The sequence below is a fragment of the Mauremys reevesii genome, linkage group 20, assembly GCF_016161935.1.
Source record: "Mauremys reevesii isolate NIE-2019 linkage group 20, ASM1616193v1, whole genome shotgun sequence".
NCBI lineage: Eukaryota > Metazoa > Chordata > Testudines > Geoemydidae > Mauremys > Mauremys reevesii.
The window spans coordinates 19,584,768-19,606,535 of NC_052642.1; the positions used below are offsets into that span (position 1 = coordinate 19,584,768).

Here is a 21,768-nt window from a genome sequence, read left to right on the forward strand (position 1 = left end):
TCTCTTAGGTAAGGAATCTCACAATAGGACATTTCGGCACTTCTCAAAAAAGCACTTGTATTCTCACAGGTCAAAGTATTAGGGGAAAAGAAATGAACCGTCTCAGATGAATGAGAGAGTGAGGATGTTCTTTGAATCTACAGCAGGGAAGGGGGAGTAATGGGTTTGCAAATAACCATAACATTTACCATTATAGGCCTGCTCCTGCAGCCTTTACTCACATTAAGGTCCCAGTGACTTCATATGCTGCAGGATTGGGTCCTATATCCTTGTGTTCCAAAGGGCCACATGCTTATCATAAGAACCCTTCTGGTAACCACCAAACAGTGTAATTTGAAATATCTTTATTTGCAGCGACATGACACAGCAAGATTTGTTATGTTATTGGCTAACAAAGCTTTGTTTCAGCTACAAATAATCTAATTAAAGGAACAGTAAATCAAGTTACAATAAGGCCATGTTGCCTTTATACACAAGACCTACAAAGTATTACAACGAAAGGTTTGGTTTACCAAAAGAAAAAAGCGTATGATGTAACAATGATTGAGTGAAGAGAAAAATCATTCAGGATTTTTTAGTATTTATATATGTTACCAAGTAAATTAAAAATCTAATCAGTAGGTCTGATATCAGAAATTTGCTATGATGAGTCATGAAAAAACATTTTTATATAGCAACAAGAGACAGAAGATCGTGTGCTTTGCATGGTAACAAACTACCTTCTAGGAGGCCACATTGACAAGTTACTGCAGGTCAGACAAAGAAATTGATTTGTTTGGTGCAATAAATGATGGCAGACCTTTAGATATTTGAGGTGTAACAGATGGTTCTCTAGGAAGAGCACACAGACTGGCAGACAGTACACTTCATTAGAATGGCTTGGAATGTCTTCAGCAATTACACACTGAATGCTTTAGAAAAAAAGAACTGTCATCTCTATGATTCTCTCAGTGCAAACAGTGTTTCTTTCCCTGTTCTGATTCTAAAGAATGATATCTTCTCATAACACACAAGCTACTGACAAAGTGAGTCAATAAGCTGGAAGGGGGAGTTAGGGGATACCTTCAGCCCTTCAATGATTATAGGAAGCAAGGCTCCAGGCTGATGCTCTCCCAAGATATTGTTATCTGTGGAATGAGGAACAAAAAGGAAAAATCTTAACATTTAGATAAAACAAGTTTTGACATGTAACTGTGAGAGTACTTTATCTATAGCTATCTATACTACAGAAATTTAACTTTTGGAGAAGAGAGAAAACAAGCTTCTTCAGCCTCTTAGGAGCTGGGAGTGCTGCTGAGGCAGCGTGCTGAGCCCTTAGGGGAAGCAGTGGAGGGGAAAGGGAGTACATTACTCAACAGTAACCCCCCTCTGGTAGATTAAGGGGCATTACTGCTGGGCTCTGAAGAGTCCTATTAATCTGGAAGATTATGGCTACATGCCTTGAGGGCAGGGTATAGAAAAAAGGAGTTCTTCAGGGGTATAACAGGGATTCTCTCTCCCCCACTTGTGACATGACTTGCTATTGTAGCCATTACCAGTTCACAATCACAGATAAAATAAGAAATAAACAGTCATAGATATGCTGATATTGGTATTATAAGTAAGGTTTAAACAAACATCTCTTCTCCCTCCAAAATAGTCATTTCTGAGGTCAGACCTTATCAATCAAATTTCACCCTGGATAGAATTTTATATAGCAGAGTAAATACTAACCAAAATGTGTCCTTTTAACCAATTGTAACTTAAACATTGAGGAATCATAACTGCATTACTCCCCCTCCAATTAGCAGCAGCTTTCTTTATGTATGCGTATGAAGCGTAAACTGTTCACTTGTCATTACAAAGACCTTCTGTAGAGGACTTAAAAAAACAGCAACAGCAATTAAGATGATGACAGCAGAGGTGGATTAGGCACATTATGTCAGAAAATACCCAGCTGTTTCCTTTTCAGCAAAGGACACACCAGGCATCTGAAATGCTGTGGACAAATTTTGCCAGTCCACATAGCACTGGTGATTATTTTAGGTACGGTAGGGACTCCCAAGATGGGGGTATGGATAAGAGAAACTAAAAAGAATATCATAGAGTGAATGATTTTCTTTTAAAAATCACCAACAATCCCTTCTGTGATACAAAACTCTTTTTTTAACCAAGAGTACAGATATTCTATTTTATAAAATGTATTATTTGCACGTGAAATTGACTAAAAGCAAAGTGAAACTGACTAATCTATTTTCATTGCCAAACTGAGAAATCCAAAATGTACTAACAGCATAAAGAGTGACCAGTAAATCAGATAATGCAATTCTTTCACTTGGTTGTACTGGAAGGCATTTAAAGAGTTAATTAAGACTATAGGACTCAGTACACCTAGGTTATTACAATCACATGTGCTTCTCTGTGCGGCTTGCTCCTGCCTGCACATCATCATGACATTAATAATCTAAGGAATAATTTGTAACACAAGTAAGGAATTTTTAATTTAATTTTTAAGCTGATATTGTCCATTTAAGAAAAAAGATATCTGAAATATAAACGCTTTAGTTTGGATGCTTTCAGATGAATTGAAAGGACGAAGAACATCTGAGGAAATAAGATAAATTTGATTATTGGTACAGTATGAAGGACAATGGCAAACACTACAAACACGTTGAAGCAGACACTCAGGTGAAGAAACTCTCTCTCTTTACAGTCCTCCTAAAAATACATCATTGGAGGAACTGTATGACTGGATTATCAAGAAGATTTCCTTCACCTATAAGTTATTGTTTCTGATAAAAGGGCAAATATATCAAGTGTTGTTATAGATGGGAATTGTCTATTCGCCATTTTTTGCCCATCACAATAATTTGATTATCCACGATCTCTTATGCAAACACAGGAATGCAGAAAACATGCCATCTGTTAAATGCATTGTGTGGACACTTAATTCTTCTTTACATTTAGAAAGAGCTGCAGATGCACAAGCTCAAACATTAGATACTTACCAAATTATTTTTTATTGTTGAGCACAAAACATCTGTGGCATATAGCCCTTAGCAGTCCCATAACCATAGGTTTCCTTTCATCTAAGTGGGTCTGGTTTGGAGGAGTGAAGCACATTCCTGGTGTATAGCTTACACAGCGATGCAACTCCTCCCCTATCCCAGGGAGAAGTCAGACTTCAGCAAGTTCTTCTGTCATAGACTGAACTCAAGATTTGGGGGCAGATTTCAGGTGAGGCTCTGAACAAGAACAGCACCATCACCACCTCAACATCCTCACAGCCCTGTCAGTTCTAGCTGGTAGCCAGCTAGGGGAACTTGAAAAGGATTGTGCCTCACACAAAGATCCTTATAGCTATGCAAGCAGGGCTGAGAATTTGGCTCTGTATGGATGAATAATTAAGCATCATTTAGCCACTAAGGGGTTTGCAATGTGGCAAAGGAGTGAAGAGGTGGCCATTCTTTATTTGACACCTACAGAGTTGCAAATGATAGAAGACCAATGCATCATACTGCAACTATTTCAGGAGGCCACAGGACATGGAAGCTGAGCTGCAACAATGCTGTCCCGGGTAACCTACATTTACTAAGATTTCCTAATGGATAAGACAAGAAGGTACAAAGAGACTTTTTAATCAGCTATTGTTGCTGTCAGTATAATAGCTGTTGAAAATGAACTTTCACATTTATAATCAGGAAAACAACAAAAGTACATTTTGAATCAGCAGTAAATGGAACAACTTTAATGTAAAGATATATACAATTTATACCCCATACATGCAGGAAGAAATGCTTTTTGTACAAAAGATTCTTAATTCTATTATTTATATATATTTTTTAAATCAGTAAGTTATAAAATGGAGGCAAAATACACATAATGTATACTTAGTTTTAGGTAGAGCTTGAAAATATGTTTGATCCAGTTTAAGAATTTGATCATTTTGATACCCAATATTCTTCACCTTTGAAGGGAAAGCTCATAGATGACCATAACCTGCATTCAAGAGGATTGTTTCCTGTAATAAAATAAAACATTGGTTGACCTAGATGCACAGACTTGAATATTTTGTAGATAAGAGGTTTGAGACATTTCCTTTTAATTTTTTTCCCTTAAAAGTATTCTATAGTAAAATATTTGATGAAAGAAACATTACTTGAGGACACCACTCCTTCCTAATATTACTTAGGGATATACAGAAATTGAAGTTGATTGGCTACAGCAAAGATAGACTGTTCGGCTACTTTAATCACTTCAGTTCCATGCTCTCATGCCCACTTTAAGACTGACCCCTTATGGCAATTAAGTTGACAAAGAAAATAAGAGCATGTGAACTCACTGGATTCTTGAAGACATAAACTAATGCAAATAAACCTGAGTGACTCACTTACTCCATGGCATCCTAACTGTAGACTATTGGTAACTGAATATTGTTCTACATTTACTAAATTATAAGGAGCTTTCTAGGCATTCTTACCAAATCTTTTTCGTATTTGATTTGAAGGTGAGAGAAAACGTGGCACAATAAGGGCATGAAATTAAGAATTTCTATGCCAGAATAGACCTATAGACCATTTAGTGTGATATTCCATCTCAAAAAGTGGCTACTGACAGACGCTTCAGAAAATTGCAAAATAAACACACAACATGCTCCTAATTGTAAAATATGAAAGATTTATTAGAATTAATCTTCCTGCTTAGGCATCACATACAGAAGAAACTCCACTCAGAAAAGTAAAGCAATCTTTTCCTTATAACACTTGGTTCAATCAGAGTTTGAACCTGATTAATTGTATTAGCATATGCTTTCACAAAGAACAAAATATGTATGTGGAAAGAGAGAAATAGCAGGGTCCCCACAGGATCTGTACTGGGACCAGTGCTATTCAACATACTCATAAATTATCTGGAAAAATGGAAAAACAGTGAGGTGGCAAAATTTGCAGATGATACAAGCACTTTGGAGGATTGAAGTAGAATTCAAAATGACCTTGACATATTGGAGAAATGCTCTGAAATCAGCAAGATGAAATTCAGTAAAGATAAGTAAAAAGTCATTTCATTTAGGAAGGAAAAAAAATCAAACGCACAAATATATGACGGGAAATAAGTACTGCTGAAAAGGATCTGGGCGTTATAATGGATCACAAATTGAATATAAGTCAAGAATGTGATGCAGCTGTGAAAAACACTCATATAATTCTGTGGTGTATTAACAGGAGTGTCATATGTATGACAGGGGAGGTAACTGTCCCACTCTACCTTGCACTGGTGAGGCCTCAGTTGGAGTACTCTGTCCAGTTCTGGGTACCGCACTTTAGGAAAGATGTGGAGAGACTCCAGAATGGAGCAACACACATGAAAGAAGGTTTAGAAAACCTTCTCTTTGAGGAAAGGTTTAAAAAACTGGGCATGTTTAATCTGGAAAAAGGAAGACTGAGGGGAGACCTGATAACTGTCTTCACATATGTTAAGGGCTGTTATAAACAGAAATGTGTTCAATTGTTCTCCATGTCCACTGAAAGCAGTAGAAAAAATAATGGGCTTAAACTGCAGCAAGGGAGGTTTAGGTCAGCTCTAAGGAAAAGCTTTCTTACTATAAGGGTACTTAAGCCTTGGAATAGGTTTCCAAAGGAGGTTGTGGAATCCCCATCATTGGAGAATTTTAAGATCAAATTGGACAAAACACCTGTCAGGGATGGTCAAGGTTTACTTGGTCCTGGCTCCGCAGGGGGCTGGACTTGACAAGTTCTTGAGGTCTCTTCCGGTCTTACATTTCTATGGTTCTATGAAGCATTTATACTTGATGTTATTTTCTACAAGTCATGAAAAACAGAAATTGCAGTCAATTAACACTGCAAGGGAAGTGCTTTAGAGACTAAAAAGTAATCAAGTCGAAGCCGAACAAAAACTTGAATTGAGTCTTTTCTGCCTGGCAGTGACAGTAGAGTGTTTATGACTCTCTGAAACCTAAGTGCCAAATGATTGAATTTAAAAGTCGGTTTATATGCAAAACATGTATTTATAAGCAACCTTACTGACCCAAGGACACCTCCAAAAATGCTGAGGGACAGAAGACTGGATGATCTATTTGAGACACTTTATAACATCTTTTTCTCATTCTACTCAGTTACGTAAGTCCTAGATCTGAAAGTCAAAATCTGTAACTGTGTCAGCTTGCACTGATTCATGATACTGCAGCTCTTCCTGCCACATTACAAGAATCAATAGATCTCTATGCCTTTTGGAATTACCTTCCTAAATACCCCCTGCTTTTTGTATGTGTGTGGTAATAGTAAGCATTGTTTCAAAAGAGGAAATTTTATTTAGCCACCATGAGGACCTGGTAGCTGGTCACAATGCATTTAACATTACAAATTGGTAAAACTACCAGTACCAGCAAAGCCAAACACAGATTGTGAGAGATGGAAACAAATCAAGTACAAATAGACTGTGTGCCAGGTTGAAAGCATATAGACCCATTTAGGATGTACATTTTGGAGGAACAGTCTTAGTCCACAAATATGAGTTTAAAATCAGATGGGAACGGCATTCGCTCAAAGTGTCTTTGTGGGCAAAGGGGTTTCACCTGGTCTCATGACTAGTGAAAATGTTGGAGTTCTGCTTGGAGACACCCAATTTGTGCCAATTTTCCAGAGTGCTAGAATTTAGGAAGGAGGATTTTTTCTGAATGTTACAGAATAAGGTAGTACTAGGCACCTATGACATGGACTGACAGAGATGGGTTAATACTTCCTCTTTCAAAGAAGGAAAGAGCACTGATGCTTGCTCCAAGTGAAGGGATTAGAACCTAAGAACGGCCATACTAGGTTAGACCAAAGGTTCATCTAGCCCATTATCCTGTCTTCTGACAGTGGCCAATTCCAGATGCTCCAGAGGGAATGAACAGAACAGGTAATCCATCAAGTGATCCAAGTTATACCAACACAAGTTTGTAGTGCAAACCAGGGCTCAGAAACAGCACCAATAGCCATAGTTGTGACCCAAGATACTAAGAGGATAAATAAATCAGGATTATATTCAACATTCAGTAAACTTCTAACACGTACTGAGAGAGAACTCAAAGTGTTTTAAGCAACAGCAAATTACGCATATCACAAATGAATTCTTGTTACTACAGCAGGGCTAGACCAACTGTGGTGAGTTTAGAGTGACCAGATGAGAGACCTGAAATATCGGGACATGGGGGGAGAGGCAGGGGGGTCACCAGCGGAGCAAAAAAAAAAAAAAGAGCCGCCAGAGCATAGGAAAAATTGGTGGGGGCTGAGCTCCCACCGGCAGCTCCCCACCGCACCAGCTCAAGCCTGGGAGGGAGAGGGAAAGAGGAGGAATGTGGCGTGCTTGGGGATGAGGCGGGGCCAGGGCGGGGATTTGGGGAGGGATCCAATGGGGCAGGGAGGGGCGGAGTTGGGGCAGGGCCAGGGCTGAGTTGGGGGCACAAGCCTCTTCCGCCTGTGCGCCGGAGTGCAAAATATCAGGACAATTTGCATTCCGACCCGCGGGGCAAACAAGTAAATATCGGGACAGTCACGATACAATTGGGAAGTCTGGTTACCCTAGGTGAATTAAATAATTCCCCCAGCACACTAAAAGACAGCTATGCTTTGGGAAGTTGGGGCTAGCTAATATTAACAGTCAGGCTTTCCCTGTAATGAGAATGTAACAACACAGAAAAAGGCTTGTTTTATCTACACATTTTGGTAAAAAGACATCTCTTTTTAGTTAAGTTTCATTTGGTACCAGCCTGAGGAAAGCCTTCTTAACTATTAAGTTTAAAACACAGGTTGTGGGAAGTTTTTGTTTGATTTGACAGAGTTCTGAAAAGTCCAGATACATCAATCACCTTTCATACTTGACTGTGGCTTACTTGATAAAGAGCCACAACAATTTTGTCTGACACGGTTTAAAAACAAAGAAAATATTCCCTGTATAGATGATTTTTTTCAAAAGTTTAAGGGAAACCCACTGATTTATTTAAGTATTGATCAGAGGTGCTTAGAGTGCTTGGGGAGATGCCTCTAATTTTACAAATAGAAATAAATAATAAATAACTGGAGGTTACATGTTAATTTATAGCAAAAACTTAGAACGTTCACGCTTACCACAAGACTGTAAAAAGCGTTTCCCATTGCTTCTTTGTAAAAATACTCTTGTTGATAATATTCAGGGCTATGTCGTCCCAATTTTCTTATTTTTTTATCCATACTGTGCAGAACTAGCTGTGACAGCTCCTGGCCTCTCTTGTTTGCTTGAGTGTCCACAAATTTCTTTGTGTTGGCAACAGTTAGAAGGTTGTTTAGAACCTTAATTTTAAAGAGGTACAGTTTTAAAAATTTGATATAAAGCATGAGATCAAAGCTATTAAATCATGAACTGGATTAATACTTTCAGAACTAATTATCTCCTCCCCCACCCCCTTGAAAAATTATTTGGGACAAAGGGACACTGACAATGTTTTTTGTTTGTTTAGGGAGGAGGGGGCAAATTTTTAAGAAAAATCAGTATCTTACAGATCTTTAATTAGTATGGGCTTGAAAATATTAAATTCCTTTTCTGCACTTCTATTAATATGTTTACAAGAATTATTTCAGTGGAGAAGAAACTCATTGTTTCTCCTACACAGTCAGTAAAGCTGTCAATGCACAAAATAATCAAACTAGACAGTTTCAATATTCAGTTAGACTAGAGATTACTTGTAATATAGAAAATACATAATATTCAGATACAGTGATTTTCAGATTGATTGTGTCGCTTTAATTTTATAAATGTAACATCTAAAAAGTGTCTGTTTTACCATAACTTTATCAGGATTAAGCAAGCATCACTATATTTATGTCTAAAATGTAAATTTGCATTTCTGAAAAAGTATGCCCCAATCCCAGTTTGACTGTCACTAGTACCTACAATTTAGGCATTGTACTTGCATGACACCAGTATACCCTGGGAAAGCACACAACTGGGAGAGGTTTCTGGTGGAGACTGAAAAAGCTTCTCTATATAAGAAAGTTGCACTAGTTTAAGTAAAGGTGTGATTTTTATACTGATTTAGTTAAAACACTACAAAAGTCTGTTTAAATATTTTTATTTTGGCTTAAACCAGGCTTATTTTGGTTTAGGTTAGGTTGATTGGGGATAGATTTAAGATCAAACAAAACAGGACACACTTAAACCAAAAGGAGTTTCTATGCATAGGCTTGCACCAGTTAAAAACATTTTAAATTAAACTGGTGCAACTTTCTTACATAGCTAAGACCATACACCAGGGCAGATATGTAATATTGCTTCTTCCAAGCCCCATGTTCAAGGACTGAAAATGGTTAACAACAAAAGTTGAAAAAATAAGAAAAACAACAACAAACAAATAATAGCTGAGGTACGTAATATACAACGTCTACATACTTTACATTCTCTGATGCATCTTATTGTTAAACCTGCTTGACAATCTTGTCTTTGCTATGTATTACTACTATTACCGTATATTACTGTATATGCATATACAGTAATATTTAGTGTATTTATGTCTTACTATTGTCTAATGTTTGCTACAGAGTGTTAACCTCCTGTGCAGAACATAAAGGAAGACACAGTCTTAAATTTTGGTTGACAGTTTTTCTCTGGTGAATTAGCACTGATAAACTTCAGGGGAAAAGTGAGTTTTAAGGAGGGTTTCAAATCAGAATGGGAAGTAGGCTTGTTGGTTGGTGTACAAGGTTCAGGAGTGAGTTACAGATGTAAGGGACAGAATGAAAGAAATCATGTAGAGTGAAAGGATATATAAGAAATACTTAGAAGGGCAACCTTCAATGAACATAAGAAGTGAGAGGAAGAGTAGGAAGAAATGAGAGCTGAGATGTTCTGAAGAGCTTGGGAAGAATGAGAACCTTGAATTTCATGTAAAAGATTAAAGAAAGGCAATTAGGCAATTCGAAGAGGGGATGGACATGGTGAGAGAAAGATGATTTTGGCAATACCATTTTGGATAGATTACAGGGGAATGAGACGAGACCAGAGAGGAGGTAACAGTGGTCAAGGTGAAAATTGGTCAAAGTGTGGACTTGGGTTTCAGCAGTAGGAAAAGAGGGCAAGGATGAAATTTAGAGAATGTTGCAGATGAAGAAACCAAAAAAGCTGGCAATAGGGGTGAAAGAGACAGAAGAATCAAAAGAAACACTGAAGCAGTGATCTGCTAGTGACTCAACCATTATTCTGCTGGGAAAAAGGGGAAAATTTTTTGTCATAATTAACTTTAGTGTGTGGTAGGATAACTAGAATGAGATGCCAAAAAAGTATGGACACGTAAGACTGAATAGAGAGGGAGTGGATGGGGATGGAAAGGTAGATTTGTTGTCCTTAAGTGGAGAGATAATGAACAAAGACAAAAGAGAGAGAATGTGATACCCAAGTGATGAACTGTGAGGGGAAAAAAGGGAGTGACTGAAGATGACCTTAAGGAGGTCTACGGAGAACAGAAGGAAGGAAATTAAGAGAAGCTTCCAAGAAAGACGTTGAAGGAGTACTTAGAGAGGTAGAAGAACCAGTATAATATATGAATGATTGATTTAATTTCCATCATATAAACTTGAACTTACAGGTAGCTCATAATGCTCCTCTTCAAAGTAATGACCATCCCAAAACTCAAGAGTAACACTGCCAAAAGTTGGCAAAAGTTTTAATGTCTTTTTCTTTATACCTTCAGCCATAACATCCTTCACTGGCTGAGAGATTACAGACTGGAGAAATTCCTGCAAAATACACAGAAAAAGTCAGATTCCTCCAAGAAAAAAAAAAGATTAAACATGAACTGCCTATTTTTTACTCCCATAAACTGTCCATCATTTATCTTCACACTTCAAGCTTCTGTACTGGAAGTTAGGATGTAAGATTTTGCAAAGCATAATGCCATCCTCTGCCTAGTTTATCTATTAGTATTCTTGGATAATGAGCATATTTTCTCTTTAGTAATCTCTTTGAATGGTTTTTGGACTATATTTATTTGTTTACGCATCACCATTTACGCAGTAGCTAGCATATTTCTTTATTTTACACCTTACAAGAAGGATCCTAAAGCCACAGTTTGGTGCTATTGCACATACAGGAACCTAAACTAACTAACTTCTGCAATTCTGCAGGTATAGCGATTTACACGTTTGCATCAATAGCATCAAGAAACAAAACACTGTCTCAAATTTTGAAATCAGCAGATTTTATTTAACATCACAGTTATAAATCCAGGGCAATAAAAAAAGTGTACTAGAGCAATATCTCATAAATATAATGATGCTTTGCAGATGTTTGCTATTCAATCCAATGGAATGAATGTATAGTTCCATGTGGATAAATTATAATCAGACCCCATCATACCAGAGGCAGTGAGAGAGGGTTCAATCTCAAAAGGTAAATTTCTTGATACTGGACTGATAAAATCTTTTGAAATTTTGAAGCTTAATTTATTTCATACAATAAAAACATGTTGTACCACAATTTATCTAACCTTTTTATAAAAGTTTGGAACCCAGGCATGCAATATTTACTCTCAGAAATAATCTTTGCTCGTGTAAATGGTCCTCAATTAAATCAATAGGATTACTTACAGAATCAGACCAGGGAGCTGACAAGATTGAGGTCTAGAATAAGCAGCAGACAAATAATAACTGCTGCTCTTTTAGTGCCTCCTGCTGGCCAGATCACTAATATTTGTCTCAAAGGAGGCTGATCATCCACCACTAGGGCAGAATAAAAAATCCTGTCATGATTGTTTAATTCGGAGGGAGTTGTTCCCACCAAATCCTCAGTCTTCCCATGAGTATCTCTTTGGTACTTCTTAGCAGTTAGTTTTGGAAGATATGGAGTACTGGAAATAGTTATTTGCGCTTTCGGACACAGTGGGCCTTATCTGTGCAGACAGGACCTGCGGGATCCCAGTTGAAATCAGCTGGAAAACTTGGACTCAAAATGAGTGTAGCATCCAGGCAAAGCACTCCCTTGCAAATGCAATTTAGTAGTTAAGGTGGAGTTGTATAGGCATATCACAGTACAGAGGTGGGTGCAAACTGTTTAGTCCTCAGTGAGCCAGCCTTACATTTTTCTTAAAGACTGCTCTGGTGTAAGTTAAAATTCTCCTGGCTGACCAGTATAAAGCTGGATGATGCATGGTTGGATGCCAGGGATTCTAGCACCATGAAAAAGAAAAAGGTCTTACATCAAAAAAATTACTCTGTGCAGATAAATTAATATTAGTAAAGTACTATAAAATCCTGGGTATTATTGTTTACAAAAGTGCCACTTCAAAATGACTAATTGGCCAGGCTGTTAGCAGTTTTAATAACTTTTATGTCAAACAAATATAAGTTAGGAGGAAAATAAATTGCAAAATACATCTCCTGCCAGAAAGGTCTTCATAGGCATATCCAATGAAAAAAATTGATGGAAATGGATATTGGCCCAACACCAGATATACAGGCAGTTGCATAGCCACAATAACAGCTTGCAGCAGAGACACCCAAGAGGTCATATAAAAGACAAGAAAGCAAAGCATTCCGTTGACATTGGGCCCAGCAAATGCCAGCTGCTGGATTACATCATATGGCAAAATAAAATCAATTCTGCAAGCTATGGCAGGACCCAGTGCCCACAGGGATCATGTGCACATGCAATCACTATACAGGGGTGTGTCTCTTTGATGGATAAAGGCGGTGCCTAGAAAATAAACACACAGTATGTGCATTTAGGTCCCAATTCTCCACTGCCTTGCGTCTTGTGTATTTTGAATTAACTGCACATGTGAACTCTGTGAACTAATGAACTTGGGTAAATAAACTGGTACTTTTCTCTTTGGTATCTCCAGGAACCATTAAGGGGAATGGATTAGGGAAACTTTGGTTAACTGAACCACCATCATTTTCAGTTAGCTCAGATAGTTGCCATTACATTGGAATCCTATTTTGCATGAAAGGAAGTTTGAAGTTGTATAAGAGTAGCAAGAAGTTTAAAGAGAGCATCTAAACAATCCTTATTCTCGTATTTTAACTCATATGAGCTAGGCAAATTGTGTGAATAAAGGTTTATGTGAACAGTTCCATGTCCATCATTAGTATATCAGTCTTTCCCTTTCATGAGTATTAAAATTCACTACGTTTCCCCTCTCTTTCCAGTTTGTCAGAAGGAAAAAAAATCTCATCTTCATCCAGAATACTTACTGCACTTGGAGAACCCTGAAACAACGGAGCACTGTGCACACCACTCCTCACATAGTCACTGCAAAGGAAGCATGGACAAAAAATGGACAAAACAGGCCATATTTGTTTCTCCCTCACAATTTTACTATTAATAGAGTCCCTAGTACTGCATATGTAGAACTGAAGTGTAATTAGATGATAACTGAAGAGATTTTGTGTTTCTGAGATAATCTATTTATAGTAAACTCAAGGCAGAAGGCTGAAGTGTTTATTAATCTAGGATATTAAAGCTTATAAAGTTAGCAGGAGGTACCTTCAAGTTATTACTATTATGCTAAGATATCTATTGATTAAATATTTTTGAGACATATTGGTAAGTGGGGTTTCCCTTCTGTCAACTAGATGAAATGAGAAATCAAGGCACTTATGATTATTGCAATTGAGTGGTGAGATCAAAAATTAGTTGTCAAAGTTAGTGAAAACTACCACGCAGTTGGGAGTCAGAAACTGTACATTTCTCTGCTCTTGGCTGGGAGCAATCAATTTCAGATGATGTTATTAAGAAGTTTAAGCACTGAGATCAGTACGTCTGGAGTCCTAATCCTGGCTCCAAGACTGCAACTGTCTCTGGCCTTGGGTAAGTTACCCCACATCTTTTTTTCTCATCTGTTAAATGGAGACAATATCTCACATGGGTGCTATGTGGACTAATTAGAAAAGTTTGTAAAGGGCTTTGAACATGGACTGTGACATACAATATTAAGAAAATAAGTAATATTGTTATTCCATGCAATTCTTGATTCTTGCCTTTGAACACTACAATTAAAAGAGTCAGGAAGGATATGTTTTTGAGTCAAAATTTCAAGTGGCTTCCATTCTGAGGATTATTCAGTTTTGACTCATCTGCGTTACTTAAAGGGTAACAAATAAAATAAGATGTCCTTGTAACTGGAGCTGAGCACAAAATAGATTTTTCAGTTTGGAGTAGAACTGAACAATCTCCCCTCCCTCCCAAAAATACTGTTTGATGTAAACTGAAATGAATTGCTTCAAAATATTTTGTCAAACCAAAAATTTTTCATTTTTAATCAACTGAAACATTTCTGGTTGACTCAAAATGATTTTTTATTTTAATTCCACCGTTTTCAAGTGGATAGATTCTTCAGTTATAGACAACTAGTCTCAACCCTGAATGTTCAGTTCTCTCTCTAGGTTTCCCTGCTTCTGGACCCACCTGCAATACCAAATATCACTGTGATGAGCTAAAGAGCCAACTTCACTATATACCCTAGTACATTTTTCTTTCCTTAACTACTCTAAAGACTTTTCGCCTGGTACAGCACATCAAGGATTTAGAATTCACCACTGTTAGGATTTATATACCAAACAGCTGTGCCAAGAATTCACAGGAATCAAACTGCAGTTCCATGAGCAGCATAATCCGTTAACTTGTCCTCGGGTATTTACAATTACATAGCTTTACAAACTGCAATGCAGTCTACTCCATTTAAGCTGCATTTTTCTGCTATTTTAAAAGTATCACTTTCCCAGGCACGTGAGAACGGGAAACAAATTCAGCTCTGGCATAAGTGAGCACAACTGACGTTAGTCACCAAGAGACCACTTATGTCAAGGCTAAATTTGGTCCTGAGAGATCTGCAAAAAATGGGGTGAAAGGGAAAAAAGGAGGAGTACTTTGTATCAATCAACAGTATCCCCTCTAGGTAATTAAGGATAGACTCCAAAAGGGAATCCCATCCACTCTTCACCCACAAAGATGATGGATGCTGTGACATTAACTAACAACAATGGGAGAATACACAGTGCTTCAAAAGGGTTGTGGAAAACACACGCAGGGGAGGGCGGAGGGAGTGTTACATGATAGATCTCTGGGACAGACAAAGCTCTGCAGCTCAACACCAGCCTGTGTTACAGTATGGCAATAAAAGAAACAGGGTTTTATAAATTTGAAATATATAAAATATGATGTTTGTAAATTAATTCAGGTGATCCACCTATGGCTGTGGGTTTAGAGGGTTCCTAATCAGGCTCTGGAAGCTAAGAGCAAAGACCTTATCACTTAGTCTTGTAAAGGCTTTCTACGTAATTAATAGAAGCAGTGGTGAAGCTAGTAGGAGGGCAGGGGTGACTGCCCCCCTGGCCATCTATAGGTGTACATATTGCGCCTTTTCAAGCCAATAGGTATAATGGACCTGTCACCTCTTCCCCAGCTCCACTCCTGCTCAAAATCTGGCTTTGCTACCGAATGGAAAACAATCATATAAATGTAGGAGTGTAAGGGACCTCGAGATGTCATCCAGTCCAATCCCCTGCACTGAGGCAGGACTAAGTGTTATCTAGACCAACCCTGACAGGTGTTTGTCCAACATCTATTAAAAACCTCCAATAATGGGGATTCCACAACCTCCTTTGGAAGCCCATTGCAAGGCTTAAGTACCCATATAGTAAGAAAGTTTTTCCTAATGTCTACCATAAATCTCCCTTACTGCAATTTAAGCCCATTGCTTCTTGTCTTGTCCTCACTGGCTAATGAGAACAATTTATTACCCTCCTCTTTATAACATATTTACATACTTGAAGACTATTATCATGTCACCCCTAAGTCTTCTCTTCTCCAGAGTAAACAAACCCAATGTTTTCAATCTTTCCTCAGAGGTCATGTTTTCTAGACCTTTAATCATTTTTGTTGCTTTCCTCTTGACTTTCTCCAATTTGTCCACATCTTTCCCGAGATGTGGTACCCAGAACTGGACTGAACACTCCATTTGAGGCCTTATCAGTGCTAAGTGGAGTGGAAGAATTACTACTTATGTCTTGCTTATAACACTCCTGCTAATCCATCCCAGAATGATGTCTGCTTTATCAATATTACATTGATGACTCATATGTTGTTTGTGATCCACTATAACATCAGATCCTTTTCTGCAGTATTCCTTCTTAGTCAGTCATTGCCAATCTTGTATTTGTGCTATTGATTATTCCTTCCTAAGGGTAGTACTTTGCATTTGTCCTTATTGAATTTCATCCTATTTATTTCAGATCATTTCTCCAGTTTGTCAAGGTCATTTTGAATTCTAATCCAGTCTTTGAAAGTGCATGCAATCTCTCTGAGACTGGTATCATCTGCAAACTTTATACATTTACTCTCTATGCCATTATTCAAATAATTTAAGAAGATATTGAATAGAACTGGACCCAGAACAGATCTCTGCAAGACCCCACTTGATATGTCCTTCCAGCTAGACTGTGAGCCATTGATGACCACTCTCTGAGTATGGTTTTCCAACCAGTTGTGCACTCAACTTATTTAAGGTTCATCTAGGCTATATTTCCTAGTTTGTTTATGAGAAGGTCACGTGAGACAGTATAAAAAACCTTACTAAATTCAAGATATATCACATCTACTGTTTCTCCACTATCCATAAGACTTTTTACCCTCTCAAAGACATCTGTTAGGTTGGTTTGATGTGATTTTTTTCTTGACAAATCCATGTTAACTCCTATGTATCACCTTATTATCTTCTAGGTGCTTACAAACTGATTGCTTGATTATTTGCTCCATTATCTTTCTGGGTACTGAAGTGACACTGACTGTTCTATAAGTCCCTGGGTTGTCCTTATTCCCCTTTTTATAGATAAGTACTATATTTGCTCTTTTCCAGTCCTCTGGGATCTTTCCCGTCTTCCACAAATTCTCAGACATAATTGCTAATGGTTCAAAGATCTCTTCAGCCATTTCTTTAAGTATTCTAGGATGTATTTTATTAGACACTGATGACTTGAAGACATCTAACTCATCTAAGTAATTCTTAACTTGTTCTTTCCCTATTTTAGCCTCAGATCCTACTCCATTTACACTGATGTTCACTACATTAGTTGTCCGATCATGGCTAACCTTTTTGGTAAAAAACTGTAACAAAAGAGGCATTTAACACTTTGGCCATTGCCGAATGACGACAGCAATTTCCAAAGCTGCTGCTTTTTAATTCCCGGGTTTATATATTCTCTCCAAATGAAAAAAGCAACTGATTTAACTTTCTAATATTAAATCTCTAGACAGCATGCTATTCGGACAGTTTATGCAGATATCTTTACCCTCTGGAAAACCAAAGTTTAAGAAAAATTGCTTTTATCTTTGCGGAACATTTTAAGTCTCAAGCTAACTACATTAAAAAAATCTAACTCTATTACTTTGTATTTGACATTTTGTTACTAGATTGGTAATAGGAAATTACCAAATAAAATTAGTATTTTACTTGGTAATTTTCTTCTGTGGTTCTTGGCTAATATGAAAGACGGTGATCATCAAATTTATTCAAGTTTTCCTGTCAACAACATCATTAACCAAATCCCTCAATTTCAAAGTAAATAAAAGCATCTGGGTTTCTAGCACAGCACGACTGACTTGCATATTTAAGCCTCATATATAGATGAATTTCCACTGGACCAGATTTGCATATTAATGAAGGACTAATTGCTCTTTGCAGTCAATTTTATGCAAATTAATTTACTACTCTTTGTACATGTTTCATAATGTTTGGAAAGATCCAAAAAAATCCAAAACTTAATAAAAAAGCACAAATATTTGACAACCAAAAGAAAGAAAGAAAATCACAATTACAGCAGACAGCTTTATATTAAAGTTTTATATAATTAATCTTTTATATTGTTGGTTCATTTTAACTTTTCCCACAAAGAAACACACATTTCATAGGATAACTTCAGCCTTCCTCCTTGCCTTTCTTTTCAGCCCCGCAAAATGTAACAGCTTGTGACTACCCATTACAACATCTTGCTTCCAGCTGGAAGGATGATGAACCAACTCTAATGTTGAGTTTAAAAAAAAAAATTGGTTTGGAGGTGGTGGCTGTTTTAACCTGCTAAACAGAAATGTCTTTCTTCTCTAGCTTCTTCTTGCCACAGGCCCGTTACAAGAATCCAATCTATGACCTTGAAGAATCCAACAGCATATTTTAGATGCAGATTTCTCTCCAAGAAAAATGGGAATAAATATTGAACAAACATAAAAGGAATTGCCAATTACAGAACCAGTTTCTCCTCCCTTGGTTTTCACACCTCAACTGCTAGAACAGAGCCTCATCCTCCCTGATTGATCTAACCTCGTTATCTCTAGCTTGCTTCTTGCTTGCTTATATATACCTGCCCCTGGAAATTTCCACTACTTGCATCCGAAGAAGTGGGTATTCACCCACGAAAGCTCATGCTACAAAACGTCTGTTAGTCTAGAAGGTGCCACAGGATTCTTTGCTGCTTTTACAGAACCAGACTAACACGGCTACCCCTCTGATAAAAGGAATAAAGCTAGGTACTGAAGTATTATGCATTATCAAGACAAAGACCTAGCTTCATATTCTCATTCAGTTTCTCACTCTTCAAGATGAAATACAGTATGTTGGGGGATGAAGGGAGCCACATAGGGGAAAAGAAAAGAATTGTTGAGTAGGGAAAGCTAAAATGGTGAAAGAGATAGAGGAATAGTATAAAGCAAAGGGAAAGAAGGTATATAAAGACTGGAGTAGAAGAGGAATGGAAATGGAGACAGTTTGAAGGAGGGCAACATTTAGTGTGCGCATGCAGAGATAGGTTGAAAGAGGAAAGTGAAGAGCTAGAAGCAGAGATCAAGGTGAGAAAAAGAAATAAAAAGACAAAAAATACAGAACCTCCCAAAAAACTAGAAGAACAAAACAAAGAAAGCAAGAAATAAAGTGGGAATAGGAAACAGGATAGAAGACACTTAAAAAAGACAGTGATAAGACACATGCCTTGTTTTTAATTCTGAAAATGGGGAGAACAGTAGGAAGGGAATGGGGGGAAAAGAACATGTACTTGTATTCATACACATCCTGCCTCCAGTGATGATGTCCCTATCTTAGTTGTAAAGACTAATCACCTTAACATTTGTACACATCATAAAATTGCCTGAAGTGTTTAGTTTTAATATGCAGAGGACTAGGATCAGAATTAAAACTTTGCTTGACTACAGTCTTTCATTTGCCCAAACACCACAATTCTCTCTCTCTCTCTCACACACACACACACACACACACACACACTCACTCTTTGTTCAGGATGTACACAGAAGAAAATAATTTTTATAAGAAAAATGCAAAACCTTATGGCATTAGTTCAAGAGAACTAACTTGAGCCATTTCAAGAAATGGGTAAGTATTCAAAAGGAGTAGTTTAGGGGATCCCATAACCTTGTTTGCCTCAGGCAAACACTATGGTTGCAATTGTGTTTTGCACTATACTCTCTCAAATTTTTCAGTTTCATCTGGGAAGTACCATAATTCTATCATCAGATGACCTTTAGGAATAGACATTGGATATAAAGCAGTGGCATTCTGAGCTCCAAACAGTAGCCGCCAGATCAATAAAGTACCTCTTTTGCTCTCTCGATAACTTGTTTATTGCTCAAAAGTGGATGTTTTGATCATCTGTATAGATACCCAGTAGTCTTTCTACAAAAAACAGAGTCGGGGTTCATGCTTTCCTGAAACTTATAAGCTGCTCTGCAACTTACTAAAGATATTTTCACTTCTGTAACAAAGGTAGTCTGAATATACAGAATGGTTGGTTATGCACACCAAATGCATACAAAAAATCAATGACGAGGAATTATTTTAAAAGAGCTTTCTATGAAGGAAGCTTTTGGGTCTATACAAATGTCATTCACTGCAAAGTTACAGAATACACATTCATACTTTATAATCTCATTATTCAGCATTGGTTTAAGTGCTCCAAAGAGGATATGGACATGCTGTGCTCTACACAACTCTCACTCTGAAATACTCTTCAAATGGATCTCAAGGTTAGGGTCTCCTGCAGCTAGCTCATATATTACCAACTTAATTTAGAAAGGGGCAGATTCACTAGACAATGTGACTTTGAACTTAATCAATGTAATTTCAGTTTTAAAATCTACATCTAGTTATTAATGTTTTCTTATCACAGAAGTCCAATATTCTGCAATTTTAATATGTTTTAAAATCCACTAATTTAGATATTTAGGGTTTTTTCCCCTGTCATTGGATAGAAGTGCTGACAAACAATATAACCATCTCATTAAAAATCTGAAGAGTTTAAGTTGAAATGTAAGCTTCATGAGAGGCTAATGGAGAGCAGGAATTCTACAATGCCATTGCAGAAACACAAAGGACCAGATCAATGATTTCTGTGTGGGAACTTTAATTCCTCTAGAGGTTGTGAAATTTCTCCCTTCTTCAGCAACAACATAAATTAAGAAAGTTAAGTGGGTTTGGGTTTACCAAGGTCAGTGCTGGTATGGCAACTCAGAACACCCAGTGAGATAATATTACTCTCATTTTGCAAATAGAGAACTCAGGCATAAAGAGTATATGACTTGTCCAAGGCCCCACAGGCAGACAGTGGCAGAGCTGGGCATTGAATCCATGTCGCCAGAGTCCTATTCTAGTGCCTCAACCACAAGATCATCTTTCTTCCCTGTCATTTTCCCTCACAAAACATTTGTGTGAAGTTCTCAAGCATGAAAAAACACCCCATATGCAGCTCTTGTCACCATCAAGCTCTGAAGATGTTTGCAGGTCCAATGAAAATATGTTAAACTTTAGACTACTGGCATATATTTCATAACGATAGATAGCAGTATATATTTTTCACTTTACCTGTCAAAGAGTGGAACAGCAGTCCAGCCTAACTGTGATTGTGTATTAAGCTCCAGGATCTGACCAGGGTGAGATATTACTTTTCCTGGTCTCTGTCCACTTGGATCCGGAACATAAATAGCATTCAGGCCAAATATTTGAATTAAAAGCACACTATGATGATCAAGATAAGGGTGTAACACCTAGAACAAAATACAGAACTTTTAAGAGAGAGGCCTAATTTAACAAAAACAAAAAAAATTGAATCAAAGAAAACTAAAGATAGAATAAAGCAATATGAAAAGGAGAAATGTCTCAAGAAGTTCCACCCAAAAATATTACACTTTACTGAACTCTTCTTTAGAGGGTTGGGTGTCTGCTTCTAATCACTGAGTAAAGTTAACATGACCAGATTTAATTAGCTCTTTGACAGTACAATTTAGATGTATCCATTACCAGTGATGGATGTCACAGGAGGAAAACTGAATCCAAAAAGAAAAATATATTTTTACCAACCAAACACACAAATGGAAAAACCATGGGGAGCTGATAGTACATGAATATTCTTCTGTGAAGATGCATAAACATCGGTACAGAATGTATATGAGAAATGTTATTAAGTGTCTACTGAAAACTTCTTTCTGCATTGTTAATAAAACAAATTTACTGAACAATAACAAAAAAAGCACCCTCCAAAACTTCCATGCCACAAATGTGACTACTTCTCAACACTGTGCTTTGAATTAATGGATGAAATCATCCAGCTTGTCACTTTAAACTTGCTATTGGACAGTGAGAAATTACTAATTCTTAACAACCAAAAGAGCTAAAAGATGCCTCCTCACCACTTCATGAAATCACCATGACTTAGCTAACTCCTGTGAGGCAACTGATCGAGATTTTGCCCCTTAACTTGAAAGACA

General features: G+C 37.4%; 1 protein-coding gene across 7 annotated transcripts in view; it reads right to left on the reverse strand.

Moving 5' to 3' along the window:
- Window positions 1-392: 392 nt before the first annotated feature.
- LOC120387279 overlaps window positions 393-21,768 on the reverse strand; it is an 80,515-nt gene continuing 59,139 nt past the window's right edge. For 5 of the 7 annotated variants that reach the window (XM_039507762.1, XM_039507764.1, XM_039507763.1 and 2 more), the window contains 5 exons: window positions 20,867-21,048; window positions 13,200-13,257; window positions 10,593-10,745; window positions 8,106-8,306; window positions 3,836-4,000 (listed from right to left, as the gene is read on the reverse strand). In XM_039507762.1, the coding sequence (XP_039363696.1) occupies window positions 3,962-4,000; window positions 8,106-8,306; window positions 10,593-10,745; window positions 13,200-13,257; window positions 20,867-21,048 (633 nt within the window). In that variant the 3' untranslated portion in view covers window positions 3,836-3,961. Of the gene's footprint in view, window positions 1,128-3,835; window positions 4,001-8,105; window positions 8,307-10,592; window positions 10,746-13,199; window positions 13,258-20,866; window positions 21,049-21,768 lie in introns of those variants that run through there. The other 2 variants (XR_005590095.1, XM_039507761.1) reach the window with 2 other exon arrangements.